The 20,151-nt window shown below is 41.0% G+C and overlaps 1 protein-coding gene across 1 annotated transcript in view; it reads left to right on the top strand.

Annotated features, from left to right (window-relative positions):
* The window catches only part of FANCM (FA complementation group M), a 78,116-nt gene extending 58,901 nt beyond the window's left edge, over positions 1-19,215 (top strand). Inside the window, exons 14-23 of the mRNA XM_076345816.1 lie at positions 3,932-5,915; positions 7,851-7,930; positions 8,038-8,106; positions 8,645-8,782; positions 11,475-11,631; positions 12,659-12,765; positions 14,748-15,314; positions 16,337-16,721; positions 18,285-18,576; positions 19,013-19,215. Coding sequence (XP_076201931.1) covers positions 3,932-5,915; positions 7,851-7,930; positions 8,038-8,106; positions 8,645-8,782; positions 11,475-11,631; positions 12,659-12,765; positions 14,748-15,314; positions 16,337-16,721; positions 18,285-18,576; positions 19,013-19,160 — 3,927 coding nt within the window. The 3' untranslated portion in view covers positions 19,161-19,215. The remainder of the gene's footprint in view (positions 1-3,931; positions 5,916-7,850; positions 7,931-8,037; positions 8,107-8,644; positions 8,783-11,474; positions 11,632-12,658; positions 12,766-14,747; positions 15,315-16,336; positions 16,722-18,284; positions 18,577-19,012) is intronic.
* The last annotated feature ends 936 nt before the right edge of the window (positions 19,216-20,151 follow it).

Raw genomic sequence — 20,151 nt, 5'->3', positions numbered from 1 at the left:
AGAAAGCTGGAGGGGGACTTTTTGAAGGGCATGTAGTGACAGGACAAGGGGGAATGGCTTTAAATGGAAAGAGGGTAGATTTAGATTAAATGTAAGGAAGAAGTTCTTCACTGTGAGGGTGGTGAGGCACTGGAACGGGTTGCCCAGAGAAGCTGTGAATGCTCCATTCCTGGAAGCGTTCAAGGCCAGGTTGGACGGGGCTTTGAGCAACCGGGTCTAGTGGAAGGTGTCCCACCATGGCAGGGGGGGTTGGACTAGATGATCTTGAAGGTCCTTTCCAACCCAAATCATTCTGTGATTCTATGAACTAGAACAGTTATATAACTCCACGTAAGGCTGAAATTAGGTTATTGAAGTTTGTCCTAGATGCTAAATTTGTCTTCTGGACTGTTGTCCTGGCACACAGCAGTTCTGCTAGACTTCCCCCCCCCCCCCCCCCCCTTAGAACATAATCGGGGTATATGCAGTGGCCTAGTGAAGTTCTTCAGTGTTACAGCTCCTCAGTCCTCCTGCTTTCTGTGTTGTACCCAATTACTTATCCATGCAAGAAATTTCTCTGTTTTGCTCTCTCTGTTTAAGTTTCTTTCAAGATTTTGGCAGGGACTTTTTGAAAGCCTTTCAGAAAGCTGGGAAGATGGTATGCATGAGAGCATCTCAATGTTTTTGCTTGTTGGTCTCTTCAAAGAAATCTAATGGGTTTGTAAGGTCTGATTTTTTGTTTTCAAAAGCAATATTGACACTTCTGAAGAAGACTCATCCGGTCATTATATTATCTGTTACAGCTTCCACTAATTTATTCAGTATGGATATAAGATTAGCAACCTACTAGCTTCCTCCCTGACCATTAAAAAATGGCATCACATTTGCCAACATCTAGTTCCTGAGGTATGTACGTGAGAGATTATATATCACCATTACCAATTCAGGAACTTCATTCTTGAGTTTCTTGAGGTCCTCTGGATGACATGATATGGTTCTGTTACCTCTTACCGTCCTAAACATACAGTGTCGTGTTTGGCCATATGAAAATATAAATGATGTGCTCTTTCCCGCTCTACCTCTGGTCCAGTTGTGATTTGAATTATCCTTTTACCTACTCACAACCCTCATCTTTTCCTACAGGTTTGATTAGTTTTGGGTCGCTTTACTTTGGATTACATAAAAAAAAAAAATGCAGAACAATATAGGGCCAAGAATGATCTGCGCTGCGCCTCTTAGAAGTGTATTGGGTGGGCAAGAGCATCACCTACTTCTGTTTCAGTAAGGTTTAGTGGTTTGGCAGCTAATCAATCTTTAATCCATTTAATATACGTTGTGTTCTTATAATGCTTGGATACTTTAGTTGAAATATTATGTGACATTCAGTCCTTACTTACATAAATCTAAACTTATCATTATCAACACCATTACCTTGTCAACCAAATGTGTAATCTCCTTAGATGGTGTTTGTGAAGTTAGTTGGACCAGATTGTGTTGGTTGTTGTTTGTTACTGCTCTTTGATTTCATACAAAGGCTTCCATGTCTCGATTCTGTGTTTTGACTTAGCTTGTGGGAAACTAATTATTTAGAACCTACACATATCAAAATCATCCTTTAACCCTTTCATAGTAATTGTTTTCTTCACTATTTTGGTATTAAGACTTCTTATAAGTCAGCCTGTATAGTCTGGGGATCTCCTTGGAGATCTCTTTTTAAAATATACTAACTTTAGTTTCTTTGGATATGTTTATAAATGGATAGTCTAAGCCTAGGCAATAAGCGTGTAGCAGCTGAGTAACATCTTCTGTAGTGACAAATGTGTTTCACAGCCCTTTAGAGATGAATCTCTAGCAATCGAACTTCCTCCCCCTATTCTACCACTCTACTGTGCTGGCCGTATGGAAATCGCACACGTTGTTGCTGAGACACAGGTGTCATTGCTGTAAACAGGATTTGTACCCAGCTGTGCCCCTGATCCCCAAACAGCCTGTACACAGACTCTTCCTTATTTATTCTGCATATGATCCTTTCTGTGGCATGTGTATGAAGTTGGTGATAAAAATCTAAATATTGATTTTTTAAAAAAAATATTTTTATTATTATTACTGAGAGTGAAAGAATACTGTTAATACTGGATAGTATGCTTTATCTACTGCAACCAGAGAGGATCCAAAACTGTGTTAGGATGTGATCAGTCTTCAAATGTGTGGAAGACGGCTTTGAATCCTGTTTTCAGGAATACATTTAGACAAGCCAGGCAGCAGAAATTTTAGGTATTATTATTTCTGCCTTGTGTAATGGGGTAGAATGACTTTCCAGAGTATTTTTCAAACCTTGTTTTCCATGACTGACTCCTCTGGCTCCTGTAAGGAGTCTAGCAGTAAAAGGTTGTTTAACAGCAGCTCCAGGTAATACCATCTGTGGAAACTCTGACTGTTTAATTTCTTCACAATCTCTTTTGGAAGAGACACCTCAGTGGTCCCAGGGGTCCCAGTTTTGTCAAGATGTTGGTGTCACAGTGCCATTGGTTAGAACAGCTCTGGAAACTTTCTTAGCAACTCAATTACACAGAGACCAGGCATTGAAGAAATGAGAAGTCACGTTCTCTGTGAATGAAGACCAGGGGTTATGCCCATGGGAGAAGAGCCTGCGCGTTGCTTGGGTACATATGATAGGGAGCAAAAGGTCTAGCTTGTGAAGAGCTAGAGAAGGATGGGATGCTACTGGAAGATACAGATGTTGTTGGAGTTTGAGTACTGAATATCAGCATGGCTAGCACAAGCTGAAGTAGGACTGCTCTAATAATATTCTCGTAGGACAGTAAGGAGGGTTCAGGAGGTTATGACTATGAGGACCTTATTTTTTTCCTACTTATATATGATAAGACTTTTGGAGAATGTTACTTGTATAGGAAGCAGGTAACTTCTTACTGTAAAAGTCAGTTTTATCACCCACTATTCTACAAAGGTACCTTGTTTAATTTCAGGGATTAATGAGTCTAGGGGTTCATCTAACAGAACTTCCAAAAAATAATTGTACCTTCTGTTTAGATTTTACATCCTAATTTTTATTTTTTTTATTAGTGAAACAGGTTTGAACTTTGAAGGAGTGTTTCAAGCCATTGCTTTCAGAGCCTCATTTGACCCTTACTGAGCCTTTTGGAGATTGCATGCCTTAATTTTGAAATCTTAATTTAAAAGAGAGAGTGAGAAGGACAATAAATAAACAGCTCTTCAGTCCAGGCAGTCCTTGTATGAATACCTAACTGGGAGTGATGTCAAAGTCTATTGTGCTTTTTTCAAGTGTATTTTTAAAAGAACTGGTTGCCTAGGTCAGTGCCTTTTTGAACAGAAGATTAATAAGCATCCGTGGGGGGTGTGTGTGGGAAGTTCAGAGTATGTAAGCGAGAAGTTCTTAATGTGTCATCAATGGCAATAGCCAAATTACAAATGATAGTAAAAAGAGAACAGAGAACTCCAGGCTCACTGGTGCTTGAATAAGGGTTTCTTCTGCTCACAGCACCTTTCTCAAATTGCTAGTCCTCCCAGAAGTACAGCCTGTAAGCATTAGCCTGTCTGAGGACATAACACCTTGCACATTTTATTAGCAAAGTGAAGGCACTGCACGACACAGATGCTCAGTGCGGAATACTGTGCATTGGTGCTCTGTTAAATGCCATCTTTATTTGTGCATGGTATCTTTTGGCCTTTCTAAAACATTCAGGTTTGACTACCCAAGCATGAATTTGCAGTTAAGCTGCCAGCAAACTTTTTGTTTGAAAGTTCTGACCTTAAATGCAAAACAGTTTCCTTTTGGTTTTGGGTTTTTTTTCCCTTTCTAATAACCTTTAGGAGTATGAAAACCTTTGTCACTTGTTTTAAATATCCTTATGACAGGTCCTTGTAAGCCTGTATGTATTTATAGTAAATATTACACTCTCTTTGTCACCAGGGAGATTGCAGCTATGAACTGGAGATTCAGCCTCACTTACGTATTGAAGACGTTAATGTTCAAAGGAATAAAAGTCATCTTTCCATGACCAACCCCACATTTGATCAGAAAGCACGCTCATCTAGAAAAGACATGGCACACAGATCAAAAGTAAAACCACTTTTACCTGATACAAATGATAATGGGAGTGAATTCTTTTCCACATTTAAAATAACAAAAACAAAGACTCCCAAAAGAACTTCTGGATTAAATTTGGAAGTGCCTGCATTGCCTGCAGATGTTAATACTTTGGCTTCTTACTCAGCAAGAAGGCTTGCTCTGGTTGAAAATACTGACCAGGGCAGTCAAAAGGATGAGGAACTAGAGGTGACATTTGACTTAAATGAATTTATTGACCTATGTGACAACAGCGAAAGTACTGTAATTCATGAAGGAGCAGCAATAAAGGAATACAAAACTGTAGATAGAGCCTGTAGGTCACTGGGGATGAACCACGCAGATTCGGGTTATAGTAGCTTCACGGTTGAGAAATCACCTGTGTCCTCTGACTTATTTTATCTTCCTGAATCATACGTGGATTCATTTGCACTTGTGAGATCATCTGAGGAGCCTTCTTGGTCAAAACAAATATTTTCCCATGTGAAAAGGCTTTTATCACAATCTCCCCCCTCTTTGAATAAACTTTATGATTTTGAAAACATGCTGAGAAATGAAGAAATAGTATGTCCTTTTCAAAAAGTTGTTTCTGATAGTTATTCAGAGAGACTGCGGGACAAAGTCTTTCCTGTGTCCTCAGAAGTTGATTGTTCACTGCTGCTCTTTGAAAATCCTGAAGTGAAAGTCACCAGTGAATTGTGTGCTTCTGTAAGTACCTGTTTTACAAAAACTGTATCATCTTCTGAGACTGCTGTTACTAAAGCCGAAGAGGAACTTCACTGGAATAACAGCTTTGATAGTCTGTTTGACAATGAAGAATTCACTGAAATTCAAAAGAAAACTCCAACAGTAAATCGCACTCTGACAAATAACCCTTCAAATAAGAATTTTGTTCAAAAAGATAAAGAAGATCTTGAAATTAACAAGAAAAATGTGATTATTGATGAAAAGAAGAGTATACGTTTATTTGAAGATGAGCATATTTGTGACACAAATAATGGAAGTTTTTCTATGAACAATAAGCGCTTAGTCAAGTCAGATTCAGGTGAGAGTGTCGTTAGGCCAGTTGCAGAGCGAGGCTCTGAGGGGTTTCCTTCAGAGGTGTGCTGCGTGAACAAAACCTGCAAGGAGCAGCCAATAAGCGGTAAAACCACAACCACGGAAATGTCAGGTGATATTAGTGTGACCGAGCAGTTTCTGGATAATGATGAACTTTATGACTGTTCTCAAGAACTGTTTTCTGTTAACTTTGATCTAGGATTTTCCATTGAAGAGTGTGAGAATGAAATCTTTGAAGAAGCTATAAATACTAATAATACCAGAAAATTAAATGGTGCCTCAGAGAGTCATGCAGATGTTAAATCCACTGAAGATAAAAAAAAATTACTGAATAGCTCCAGACTTGAAACATCGCCAAAACGGGATTGCAAAAGTCTTGAGAGAAGAGACATTTCCACACCTTTGCCATTGCAGAGTAGGAGCATGAATGATAGAGAAGGGCCTGAGGACACTACCACTGCAATGCCTTTCTTGAAGTCAGGAGACAGAAGAACGGGAAGTGGATCACCTGAAGCTTTGGCTTCTGCACTTTCTACCCCAACAAGTAGAAAGGTTATGAATATTGAAGCTATCAAAAGATTTCCTATTAATGTATTCTCTAGTGCCAGGGAGGAAATTCCAGAGGTGCCTCTTACAGATAAAGTAAATACAAGCCCACATAGGCAGAACTTTGGGAGTTCAGCCATGGGTGCACTTGGTTCCCCTTTAGGAAGAACTGAAAACCTGGAAGACACCAACCTTTGTAGTTCATGTGTGTTTCCTGCTGAAGGTAAGGATTTCAGTGGTACAGTTAGTTTACTATCTTCATGTTTAAATAAATAATGTAGAATCCAGTATCTTTTGGATCCTCAATTTGGCTTTATGACTTAGGTGGGAAGGATGAAAGGAAAAGGGAGTAATGGTTATAATGCTAGAAGCTGGCTCAATGAAGAGACTTCCCAGAATCTTAACCCTGCATACGAGCTCAGCCATTTGAGGCGGGCATGCACGCGTGCATATTGGAGGAAGTACTCGGAATTAAACCTCTTGTATCTCTTCACAAGTGCTAACAATGCAACCATGTGAGACATAATTATGTGAGCTACAGCTGCCTTTAAAGCCCTTTCTTAATCCTCTCGGAATCTGATTCGTAATCATCTGGATCTGTTGCACTTCAATCCCTGAATGCATACTTTCCTATTTTCCTATCATTGTTCCCGACGAATAGAAACTCTACTGATGGATTTCTTTCAGTTTAGTTGCATGACAACTGACTTGTAGTTAAATTTTTCTGATTATAACTTCAGCACAAACCTGGATTGTCTTAAAAATATCAACTGTAGGCTCTGTTCTGTTTTTTATTTCCTCCCTTCTCTCTCCCCTTCTGTCTTTTTCTGGTTTAGGACCAATATAGCATAAAAAAATATTCAGATATTGCCAATATATAAATGACCATCATTCTTCACTCGTAGGTCACTTACAGGACATATTCACACCCTTTGTCGTGTTTATCTCTGAATAACCTTGAATTACTTTCAAAATAATTCAGGCTTAATAGTACTCGGTCTCATTCATAGGGCACATTGAGTTTTTTCTGAATGGTTTTGTTAATGTCCTTAAACATTGAAACAAAGCATAAGCAGTCCCTTTGGTGGTTAAAGCATCTTTTTCTCCTTCTCTTTGAATTTGTCTGATAGTCACCATATTTTCTGAAGGTGATTGATTGTTGAATGCCACCTTTCTTCCGGAATCATGACACCTTCAAACTGATATGTTAGTTTGCTGAATTCAGAAATGGTAATCTATTTAATAAACAAACAAACAAAAAAAAAAAACAAACCAAAAAACCCACCCCAAAAACAAAACCACAAAAGGAAGCAAATTGCTGTCTTAGAATTGCAGGGTTAATACTGAACCTGGATCAGATTGTCAAGGGCTTTGTCTGGTTGAGTCTTGAAAACCTCCCCGGGCAGTGTGTGTTGTTGAAATGGTAGTTATTGGTATTTAAATGTTATTTTAGAAGTGGAATATTTGGGAATTTTGTGCTTTTCTTTAAAGAAAGTCAAACCTTTGAGTGATTTAGTCAGAACCAACTCTCTGTCCCACCCTATCCTGCCATACTCCCAAAGAAACGGAGGAAAAAATAAGCCAGAATGCTGTAGCTGCAGTTAATGTCAAGCCTGCTTTGGGGTAGGAAGGATGTTACAACAGGCAGCATACCTACTGCACCGAGTCCAGGGTGTCTCTGTCAGAATTGGAGCTTTGTCATGCAGAATGTGAAGGAGTATCTTGTATTTCATAAAGACAGACCTTTGTAAAAACAAAAAAGGCTGCAATTGTTTGAAAAGGAATTGGAAAGAGGAGGTTTTAGTGAGTTCTGGTTTTGTTCCAGTGCACCCAGAGGGATATGAATTACAAAATGCTTCCAGAAGTGTAACTCTTACTCAACTTTTAAGGGCTGCTTCTCTTGGTTTCATTTTTCACCTCCCTTTTTCTGTATCTGTACTGCCTGGGGTAGTCACTTCCACGCAGAGACTCTCCAGGGAATTAGGATTTATTGTATGTCTCTGCTGGAGATGAGAACAATATTTGCCACATAGATCAATAAGTAATGTCCTTTGTAGGTACTTTTATGAGAGACAGATTTTGGATTGCTCAGTTATGGCAATATTGTATTGTGAACAATGCATTTTCTTGTGAATGTTGTTTACTATTTTTTCTGTAGGAACCAGCAGTGAGAGTGAAGAAGAGATCGTTTTCCAGAGGAAAAATAGGGAAAAAAAGAATGTTTTGAAGTCTCCTGACGTGAGTCTTAGAAAAAGAACAAAAAAAAAAGAGAAGCAAAATGACAAGGAAGTCAAACACCGAAACAAAAATCCTCTTTGCAATTATACTTATTTCTGTTTACATAGGTTATGAATGACAGTGATTTTGAGTCGCCGATTCGTGCCATCAGAAAACGTCGACACCCACTTAACATGGTTAGTAAGTGCTTTGGTGAGACAGAAGAAAAATAATGCAAACTCATTTATGGAGTATACATTTAAACATTTACTCTTTCTCCAGTCAGTAGGCAAATATTCTTACTAAAAATATTTTATGCAATCTGAGCTAAGGTATATTAGAATGTAATTGCTTTCCTTCCTTCAATTCTTTCCCAAAGTCTCCAAAAATGACTTTGTAGTTGTTGTTTGGCAGTGAATTATTGTTATAGGCAGGAGCACTGAGCCTCTCCCTTTGTGAAAGGCAGTAAAATAACCTTTCTCTTCCACAAAGCTTTGAATCAAAAATAAAAGTTCATGTCACTTTTGACCTGATTTTTCTTCCAAATAAATGTTTTTCTGTTCCTTTTGTATTTAATAAAATTAAATAGCATTATTACATCATTTTGCCATAGCAAATCAATCACAAAAAATCAGGTATTGCTTAAAAAAAAAGTTTGTTAAAGAATGACTGTGTAGTTAATGTATTGCTTGCTTTAGTTTTATTTATTGAAGTGTTTGTGAAATGTTCCTCTAGTCAGACCTGTCGAGTGATGACAGCATGGATTTTCACAAGAACTCAAGTAGGACCACAAATAGCAGCTCAGCAGGCTATAACAAAAAACAGCTGAGAAGTACGAAACGGCAAAAGGTCAAGAGCAATTTTACATACAAGGTGTGTGACGTTACATGTCTCTCAATATGTTGAAGGTCATATTTGGAGCAGTTTGCGCTGAAGTTGCTATGTAGATAATGGCTGTGCTTTGGTGTGTGTGTGTATGTAAGTGCACATTTGCAGCATTGCAAAGCCTAGTTCAGAAGAATGCTTCTTTGAACGTGAGCAGCATATGTTACCAAAAAAAACCAAAAAAGAGACAGAAAGAAACTTTGTGAGATTCTACTTTCTGTTCAAACTGCAAGAATGAATGGAAAATATTTTCTAATTTGTCTATATTTATATTTAAAAAAACATGAGAATGCCAGAAATGTTGAGCACTGGTTTCACATACTTAAGACAAAAACTTACTGTGTCATTGAGGCACTTGTTCTGGAGCTTGTGTGTATTTTACGGCCTAAAAAATTGAGTTTCTGTCTATTTCATGGCCTTTGTAGGATCTCATGATACAACTGTATTATAGTAGGCAAGCAGTTGGGCAGTTGTTTGTTTCTAAGACATTGTTTAGGAGGGTTGAGGCTCATAGCTATTTCACACAAGTTTGTTGCAAACATTTGAGATGAAAGCTTGAAACACTGGGTAGTGATCTTAACCCTCACATCCATTGCCTGACTTTCAGAGGAATCTGCAGGGCCCTGCGTAATAATGTTCTGAAGCAAAATAACAATTTACATTACAAGTAGAAGACGCTCAAAGATTAGTCAGACTCAAGAAGCTCAGGTGCTTGTCCAGAACTGACACTATTAGGATATTTGATCATATGAATTTACCGCCTACTCTAATGGTTTCAACTTTGAGCATCTTAAGACAGCAGTGGTCCCTTGACCTCAAAGCTTAAATCTTAACTTAGTATTTTACACTTTAATCTGTCACTGCATCAGGAATGGATGCAGGGCCAGAATCACATACTCATAGTAAGTTGAAAAGCTCTTAAATACGCATGGATGTAGTTCCACTAAGCAGAAATTACTGTAATCAGGACTCTGGGGCACATTATGTTGGATATTTTTAATGTTTTAAAGATAATCTTCATTACGGAGATTTCCCTATAGTATCAGTATTTTATGTTCTGGAATACAAAGAATTAGGTAGATGAAAAATCCATTTTTCAATTTTATTTAAACATTATTTTTTTCAATGTGAGACCAAAAGGCTCATGGAAAGAGTGTGTGTTACCTGTATACTTAGGAAATTCTACTCTGCCTTCACGTATCATCTTACCCAAACATTCATAGTGATGAACGCGTCAGAATTCCAGATCCACAGAAGATGCAAGACATCAAAACCATTCTGATCAGCCCACCACCAGTTACGGTGTTCTGTCAGAAGTACAGGTAATGGACCTGTAAGTGCAGCAGAGATCTGCAATTAGATTAACGAAGATTGTGAGAAGTCCAAGATGACCAAAATAGCCACTGGCACTGAATTCAAAGATTCAAGAAATAATGTAAGAACCTGGTAACTTATTGTTTCCCAGGTGTGACCAGACTCTTGGCTGTTAGTTTCTGGTGTCACAGTGCTTTTCACGCTGCAGGGTTTGTCCTCTCCATAGTCCTCCACAAGTAAGAAGGATTAAGACTAATTGGCAATAACATTGAGAGTTCTTTCCTGTAAACAGGTGACGTCCAGTCTGTTTCAGAATAATCAAAACTGTTCTAGAAATGGAACTATTAATAATGCCTGTCATTCAGCCTTACTAACTGGTGTAAGCAAATAATTAAAAGACTTAGGAAAATTTGAAAATCAGAGATGTCGCTTATTGTAGCACAAGATGCCTTAGTCTTCCATGTACTAAACTAAAATTTACAGCTTTGTGCTTTTTATTCAAAGTATTTTGAAGGCAAACAAATCATTCTTTTGGAGTAATTGGCATACATAATGTTTTTTGAGGTTTTTTTCATGTTTTACTTTAGTACTTTATAGCTAAAATTATAAGAGAAAAAGTTAGCTGCATATAAAGTATCTCTGACAAAACATTTTTCTGAATTCATTTGTTTTGTTTCCGTGTATGTTCTTGTGAATGTTTTGTTGTCTGTTTTTGGTGGAACTTAGTACCGAAGTTTGTATTATGTCTCCTGGACTGCACTCATCTTCCCTGAAAGACAAGCATTTTCCCAATAATGAGTTGCATTGTGTGATGAATTCAGGAAACAATTCATCCTAAGTCCTGAACAGGAAAGGGCAAACCAGTGTGAATACTGTATCTGAAGTTTCTAGTGGACTTGGGTTCAGAGTAATCCAGCACTTCAAAATCAAAACGGATTTTTGAAAGCAAATAAAATGAGTAACACTAGATTTATGAGTTACAAAATAACCTAATATTTTTGGGTAGCTTAGCTACAATTTGTTAGTAAACTCTGCCTGTACTGTTAACTAGTCTAGGTGCAAACAGTGCTATGCACTGTGGTTCCTTTTGGCCAGTGCTTTGAAATGGACTCCAGCATCACCCTTCTGTGCTGGTGGGACAGACATTTGTGCGCTGTCATGTATTTCACTGAACTTTGTGTTCTTTACATCACCGATCCCTGTGATGGATTCTCTTTTCAAAGCCAGAAGCCCAGTATCTGTGATCATCTAAGCAGCTGATGTTCTGAAGTCATGAACTGATTTAATCAGAGGTCTCATATGTAACATTAGTTAATTGGGAGCCATCTTCTAACTAAAATTTTGTTTGGATTTTTCTCGTTTTTAGAATGCAGCAAGACAGTTTTTAGATGAAGAAGCTGAGCTGTCCCAGCAAGATGCAGATGGTGTTTCACCTGATGAGAACGATGATGCAGAGAACGAGCTGAACTCTTCACTTGCTCAATTCCTGAATGATGATGTAGAGGTCACACAAGTGTTAAATGGTGAATGAGGAGAGTTGTTTATGGTTTTAAGATAAGGGGTGTTGCTTAGCAAATGGTGTATGATAGGCATGGCCATTCGGTCAGCTAATAGGTCAGCATGTGTCAGCTAATAAGCAGTAACCTCCTCAGCTGTGGTAAATCAGGTGCTTTCCATTATCTGTTTGTACCTTCTCTATTTGTATTTGCATGGGTGTCTTGTGTAGGAAGTTCCTCACTGGAGTCTCTACCGTGCAATAGCTTTGGGCAGGCTGGAGTCAGTTCTTCGAGGATTGCGGGGGCAGGAGATTGTGTCTCACTAAGAGTCAACCACCCCCTCGTACACCATTATGACTGAACAGAAACACAATTTTCCACTTCACTTAGAAATTTCTCAATCCTTCAGGTTTTCTGTTACAGAGAGACCGATAACGATATGAATATTAAAGATAAAATTACAGTGTTGACACTGACAGAGCTGAGAAGGTAATGCTGTTTTTTGGCCAAGATGGTTTGCTTACCCCCGTGCTTATGAATCTTGCCTTTCCCTGGAATATTTGCATGATGGAATCATCTTATTACTATTTAAGATTCCCAGATGTTGCTGAGGATTTTCCTTCTCCACTGAAATTATGAGTTGTTCTCTGTAAGATCCTGTGTGGGCTTCAGTATGCACATCCCTTTCTCATACAGTCTCTGAAATCAGTTGTTGTGTCTGTTTTGGGAGAGACTTGCAACATGGAAAACTGAGTGATCGAGGTTTCCTGTGGTTAACATTGCCCTTCTCCCTGCTCTGGGCATCCAGAGCTCTGCCTGCTGAGAAAGCCTTCTACATGGCAGCTTTCATGACAGCAAGCTGGGTAGACCTAGTCCTTGGCTTTGGGATTTTCAGAGGTGTCTGGAGAATTTTAGATTTTTGTTTTGTGAAATACAGGTTTTTGGGAGACTATAAAGGAATATTTAATGTGGAAAACATGATGTAAAAATAATGAATTAAAAATTATATCCTTAATAATACTATATTCTCTTTTATCTTCTTGTTTTAATTCAGACTCTGAGATGAAAGGCGTTTACCTGAAATCTGTGCGTAGTCCAGCTCTTGGCAATAGATACAAAATGGTTCATCGTGAATTCAACAACATGGCAATTTTCTCACAGGTATGAAACGAAATTACTACTGTCCTTGTGAAATTCTGATTGCGTGTGACTATATTTAGGTTCTAATCCTCCTTTGAAGTGTAGTTTGCGGGCTATTGTGGATAAATAATAAGTTCTAACAAAGACTTTTGACTTCATTTTGATTTTTAATGAAAAGTGTGCAGACACGTATGCTTTGATAGAAGCACACACACCCCGTTCTTCAGCCGGAGAGAGGCTGTCGACCAGTCTGAAGCGAAAGCATCCCAATCCCTAGTCTTTTCACTGAAGAGCGGTGATCGTTGTTGATCGACGTAGGACTGCACGGCGCTTCCAGGGTCGGAAGCTTATCTCCCCCTCTGCGCTGTCTTCCACTGTCACAGAGGATACTGACTGACGTCTTCTGAGGAAGAGTCCTCTCACCCAGCATGTGATGTTTCCAGTCCCTTAACTGACTTCCCAGTTTGGTGAAACAAGCAACCCCCAAATAGAGGTGTAACAGTTTGGGCGTATTCCTGTTACCCAGCTGTATGTCAGATTACCCTGCGCTCTTGTTGCCAGACAAGCAGCAGTGCTGAGAGATCAACTTTTCTCTAGCAATTACAAGGTTAGCTCCTGAAATGTAACATTTATTTTAACAGTGCTTGTCGCTGCTCCTCAGCGCTCTCTGGCAGGGTGCCTCTTGCTGTCCAGTGTCCCCGGTGTTACTGGCATCTGACCCTTTACGTGATCCCCAGATGCTAGTTGTGCCCCTGCCGCGTGGGGTAACTACTGAGCAGGAATGACTCTCCAAAGCAGATCCTTAGCCAAGCTCTTGCCCTATTACATACAGTATCGTTATGCACTAATTCTGTGTACTCATAAAAGTGCCAGTGAAACATTGCTGGATTATTGTAACGGGGCTTCTTTCGAAATGTTGACTTCTTACCCTGCCTGCTCCTGGCTTAGTTTGGTTTCTGTCACACCTGGCTGCGTTCCCCCTCCATGCGAACGCTGCACAGTGCTCAACTGAGACGTTTCCTACGTGATCTGTCTTCTGGGTTCTGTTTTACTCTGAACTCTTTGTACATCACATGACATAAATCACTTGTACAGTGTTTTTCAGCTAAACAGAATTGGAAAAATGGATGCTGACGATGGTTCCTTATGTCCCCCTCCCCATTTTTTTTTTTTCTGTATCCTGTATTCCTGTTTTTTATATCACCTTCAGCACAAGAAAATGAGATCTGTATTTGATGAAAAGGATAAATCACTTTTTTTTATTTTTTTTGGTAACACACAAAAATTCAGGTTGCGCTCAGTGATTTTTCGCAAGCCAATAAGAAGAATGCATGGGACTCGATTTCCAAGCAGCCTTGGCTTATCATGTCAGTTTTGTTGTTGTTGTTTCAGCTGAGGCAGAGTGTTGCTGAAAATGCAAAGCTTGAACTTCCATTTCATTTTACACATTGCAAAGGCATCATAAAGTTCTTCTGCCAGCAAGCCTTGTGTGTGTGCTGCAGAGTTCGTTATGCACGTGGTACAAGGTGTGGAACCTGCCCTTCTTCATGCAAAACCGCAACTTGTCCCGAGTGTGCAAGCGTGGCGGTTCAGAGCCCTTCCCCCTGTGCAGAGACACGCAAAGGAGATAGTCCTGCCTGTAATTCCAACCTGTTTGATAGTAGTATTAGTGAGCGAGTCTCGCTTCTGTTGCGATACTACAATTAATACTTCCATTAAAAGCTTTCTGGTGATGAATCGCAGGCCTGACCAAAATCTGAACGTACACTCGTTCCAGACACAGCCACGAATATGTGGGGCCCTGGTGTTGGGCCCTCCAGGGAAGTAGCACAGGAACTGCGGAGTATATTCAGCAGGGGAGGCTTTGAGAGGTGTGAGAAGCCCCTAGACACCCCACTACTTGCGCATAGGATGGACTGGATAAGCAAAGTGCATTTATGGAGTGGAGCAAAACCATTACAGTGTTTCAAAACTCACTGGGTTTGGCTTTTTTCCCCCCACAGATCCCTGAGCAAGACCAGACTTATGCAGAGGACAGTTTCTGCGTTGGAGAGGAGGAAGAGGAAACTTGCCAAAAAAGTGAATCTAGTGAGGAGGAATTGTGCATTAATTTTGATCTCTTAAATAATGAGAGTTTTACTAGTGGAAGAAAACAATACCTCACTCGCCGCAGAAAAAAATTAAACCAGGCTGGGATGGAAGAGAACTACTCCGTCCCAATGCAAAAGAAGAAACCATCCCGAATTATTGTTCTTAGTGATTCCAGCGGGGAAGAAACAAGTGTCAGCAATGAGAAGCCTGTGAAAACAGACTGTTTCTTGGCAGAAAAGGAAAATGCTACGTTACCCAAGTCATTGCCTTCAGTCTCTTCTGCGCAGCACAGAAAAATTGCTAGGGAAATCAGTGTTCATCAGTCTGTGGAGAGTAAGAGTGAGATGCTTCTCGGCTTGAAAGCTTCAGTATCTGAAACGCTGGATTTTCACCCAGACCATCAAGTCAGAAGCACATGCTTTCCACCAGCTGTCACTAGTTCTGTTTCGGGGAAAGAGGATCTCCAGGCTCCCACTGAGGTCGGTGTTAATGCAAAACAAGGACCTTCCCCTCACCTCACGTTTTGCTAAAGAATCCCAGGTGGTGGGAACCTGTCCTATTGCACTGTTGTTTTGAGGGCTGTCGGCAATACAGCAGCAGCGATAGGACGAGAGGAAACGGCCTCAAGTTGCGCCAGGGGAGGTTTAGATTGGATGTGAGGAAAAATTTCTTTACTGAAAGAGTGGTTAAACATTGGAAGAGGCTGCCCAGGGAAGTGGTTGAGTCCCCATCCCTGGAGGTATTTAAAAGACGTGTAGATGAGGCACTTAGGGTCATGGTTTAGTGGGTGGTGGTGTTGGGTTGATGGTTGGACTTGATGATCTTAGAGGTCTTTTCCAACCTTAATGATTCTATGATTCTAAGAGTGAGTGTGCTTCTGGAGATAAAGGAGCAGGTCCGTTCTGCCTGTACTGCTTTACATCGTCTCCCTTGGCTTTGGTAAAGGAAGCTTTTGTACTCGCAGGATAACTTGAGAGTATGTTAGCAGTCAATAAATAAAAATTGGGGATTAGATACTATCTTTGAGTCTGACAATCATGGAGGAATATGGATCTATTTCTAATAGCAGAGAGTGTCCACTAGTTCTCTGGATTTTGTTCACTGTCCTAAATTAAGACCCTTCATAGTCTGAGGTTGGATTCCTGATCTCACACTTTTCTGCCCGACTTCTATTGTTTACAGTATTCAGGTTTTGTTGAACTCGTTAATGAAGGCTGCATGCTTTTGTTATTCAAGCTGCTAAATAATTAGATCAACTAATTTGGGAGATTGTTTATAGGGGATTAAAATGTTAATCTGAAAGTGGTAATGTTTTGCAATATCGAAAAATAGCTTTTTTTTTTAAAAGATTTTATTAATTGGATTAAAAAAAATCCATGGAACAAAGCGTATCTGTTAAGCATCAGTATTTGAAAACCGTATTTTTTTTTATTGGCATGTTGTTCTTTGGCCTTATGCTTCTGTGATCTCTTAGAAAAACTGTGATTTTCAACATCTACAGGTGGAAAGTTCTTTGAAGACCACCTGTAGGAGCACTTCAGTTCCACCTTGTTCTGCTTCCACAAACCCCTCTTCAGCTACAGCTGTGTTTTCACGTGACCCTCTGGAGAAAACACCTTCGCTCTGTATTCTGGTAGACAGTCGTGAGATCTCCTCTGGAGCACAGGTGATTTCTTCCTTGAAGGCAGCTCACGGAGTAAAGGTGCAGGTTTGCTCACTGAGCAGCAGCGATTACATCGTGAGCAACTGCATGGCAGTGGAAAGGAAACTTCTGTCAGAATTACTGAACCCTGCGAACAGGAGTAAAGTCACCCAGCGGATCCAGCGCCTGCGGAGCATGTTTGAGAGAATATGTGTGATTGTGGAAAAGGACAGGATTAAAACAGGTAGGTGTTCCCAGGCGGGGCCACCATGGGGACGCACTGGTCTCTGCTCAAGGCTTGCACTGGCCACGCTGGCTTTGTGTATAATACAGGACGGAAGGTAGATTGAAAACCTGTATTTTAGTCTCTGTAGGAGCATTACATTAACGAGGTCACCAGCTGAACATTAAAACTTGTTTTGCTTTTGAGGGCGATTTAATATAGGCAGAGATACACAACTGGATCCAGAGGGATACATTGCTTACTAATTACTGAGGCAGGGAAAAGCAAGTTAGCTCAAACATTATTAACTGACCATATATATATGTGCAAAAACCCCCAACTTCAAGACAGATTTCAACAAAGAAGGTGAGAATAGTAGAATAAAGGAACAAGCACAATCTTATCTATGCTCGGCACTAAAATAGTAGCGGGCTCAAGAAAAATGTTTTTTCTAGCAGTAACCTAACGAGTGGCATCTGTCAAACTGTACAGGAAAATTCTCACGGCTGAGAACCAGTGGGAACGGTAGCTGGCCTGAGCATGCCATCCCACGTGTTAAGTCTACCTCCAGATTGGAGAGACCAAACCACGTAATGGCTGCTGCTTGAACAGGCAAAAGGTGATCGGCTGAATGAAGTCAGTTTGTAGAAAAAGACAAAAAGAGCACTCCTACAAAGAGTTACTTCGGGAAGGCTGTGCTTGAGCTATTGCCTCGGTGTCACAAAGCACAGAATAGAGGGGTCTCAAAGACGCCTCCTGACCTGACTAAACATTTGTGGAAAATTCAAGACTATTTCTTTAATTTATATAGTTTGGACAAGCCATTTGTTTTAATCCTAAGATCCAAATTGTGCAATCAAACGATTTTACTAATGCTGTCTGCTCTCAGTGCCATCAAGAAAATAGTAGAGAGGTCTTGCTTGCACCTGCTTCACAGAAGATGGAACTAGAGCTCACAGCTCCAATTAAATCACAGGTGTTCTGGGATACAAAACTCCGCTACTGAAACCAAATTGTTGTGGATGCAGCTTTGTTTTTGTGACATAAATCTAATTTATTGATGGCTTAGATATGGAAGCAATGATAGAATTGGTTACTGAAGATGTAGCGTCTCAGCGGCAGCTGTAGATAAGTGGATTGCGTCTGAGCTGCCTTTTTACCCCGCTGCTGAAGGGTGTCATTCATTTTCATCATTTTTGCCTGGTTTTTCTCATTATGCTGTTTCCAGAGTGCTGCTGGTTTCTTGTTTGACAGCGTTCAAGTGCATTCTTACTTCCGTACCTCTTCTGATTTGGTCTGTCCTGCTGTTCATCACTTGTCATGTGTTTCTCCCAATCCTCTCTCCTAATGACATTTAATTAGCAATTTCAGTGTTAATTCCCAAACTCTACCTCTCAAATAACCAAATAAATCCTGCTCCTATGACCCCTCCTGCCTCCCTTCCTTGAGATGTTTTCCCTCATCTTGTTTTTGGTTGCGAGTTCTCAAAGCAGGGGGTCTTTGAGCCATTTTGCTTTGCAAGTGATTCATATTGGATTTTTCACAGTAATTTAGCACTTAGTTTTCTGTATTTTAACTCTGCAGGAGAAACGTCACGATTTTTCCAGAGGACACAGTACTACGACGGTGTGCTCTCAGCCTTGGTCCAGGCTGGGGTCCGAATTCTTTTTAGCTCTTGCCAAGAGGAAACTGCCAGTTTACTGAAAGACCTGGCTTTGGTGGAGCAAATAAAAAATGCTGCCATTCGCGTGCCAACAGAGGTGGAGGGTCACAAACGGGAAATGCTCAACTTCTACTTGAGTATTCCTAATCTCAGCTACCTGGCTGCTCTCAATATGTGCCATTGCTTTGGCTCCGTGAAGAAGATGGCCAACAGGTAACAGCAAAGATGTACGGCAAGTGCTTTGAGGCCTGACTTTCCTTTTGCTCCTCTGTCTCACCCGGGACCTCCTGCTGGGGTAGTTGCTCAGAGATCCTTTCTGAGCCTTTCTGTTACTGCCAGAGCTCCCCAGGAGCTTTCCTGTCTCCACCTCAGTCCTGTTCTTTATGCATTTCTCAGTCTCTTCCAGCTGAGCAGACCAGGGCAATGACACGGGCTCTGCTTCCGCCATCCCTCCTACTGCCCTACCCTTTCCTTTCTCCTTTCATGGCATTCTGTTTTCTCTGCAGCTCTCTTAGGCTTGCTCAGTCTGGTGTGCTCACAGCCCTCAGAAACCTGGAGAGGTGACCACCAGCAGCTCGCGGCGTCCCTGCCGTGCTCTTCACACTGGACACTTCTCGCCCACTGGCAGTTTCCCCTTCGTCTCTTACAGCTCCCCGCTGGACATCGCCACCGGCGCCCAGGTCAGCCCCCAGAAGGCAGAGGAGATCTACCGCTACCTCCACTATGGTTTTGATGTGCAGATGCTGCCCGAGAACCTCTGCACCAAGGGGAGAAGCAATGCAGCCACCAAGAGCTGAGGGGAGTGAAACTTGGTTTCTTTTAACTGCACTTTACTGAGTTTTGATTCACTGTAAAATATGTAAATAAATCCTTGCAGAAACATCAGGGGCTTTTGGCATGCTACATCCACTGCCCTTTGTCACCGAAGGCAAGGCTGCGTCTCTGCCAGGCGCTCACCTCTCTGCCTCCAACAGGGTCACACATGTGCCCACTGTGTCGCGCAGAGCGGTGCCCCCACTGCTGCTGCCTGTTGGCACAGGGCCAATGCGTAGAGTAAGGCAAGTGGCTCTGAGGGCAGGGCCAGTTTTTGTTTGTTGGGTATGATCATTCCAAAACTTCTTTAAAAATGAGAGCAATGGCTGAAGTGTTTTGGCAAAGTAAAGCTTTCCGGCTTAGGCAGAAAGGTGGTGACAGAGGGGAAGGAGCCCACCCGCAGCTACTTGCCATCTACTGCAAGATTGGTACCCATGTTTCCTGGGAAAAAAGTGACTTTCCAAATGTTCCTTATCCTTCTTGCCCAGACGACTGAAAGGTTTGCTAGGGTTGAAGTAGAGATGTGTGGGCCCAGGGCAGCAAGCACATGCCCTTGTTCTTAGGTGGCCTCACATCTCCTTATCCCCTCTCCCAGCCCCACAGCTGTGACCGTTGCTTCCCCATTTCCTCCTGCTCTGGCTGCAGGTGGAGGCGACTCCCCAGGTGAAGCCTTCCGCAGCACACAGCCTGGCTGCAGCTTGTTGCTGCCACACTGTGGCTACCTGGCAAAAGAACTTTTCATTTTTATTCCTTCCTAGCCCTTTCTGGAACGTGTTCATGAAGAGGCCCGTATGGAAGTGAGGGAAACTAGGAGATAAATAACCTCGCTGACAGCTTGTGAATCGTGCTTCTCCCCCCCAAAGAGTCCGATTCATACATGAGTAAAATAAGCTTGTCCCGTTTTATTACATTAAGGAAATGTAAAAATTCAAACTCTCAGTAGAGGAAATTAAAAAGCAATTCCAATTAGTTACA

Source organism: Aptenodytes patagonicus, chromosome 7 (genome assembly GCF_965638725.1).
Source record: "Aptenodytes patagonicus chromosome 7, bAptPat1.pri.cur, whole genome shotgun sequence".
NCBI lineage: Eukaryota > Metazoa > Chordata > Aves > Sphenisciformes > Spheniscidae > Aptenodytes > Aptenodytes patagonicus.
This window is presented reverse-complemented; position numbering and strand designations above follow the sequence as displayed.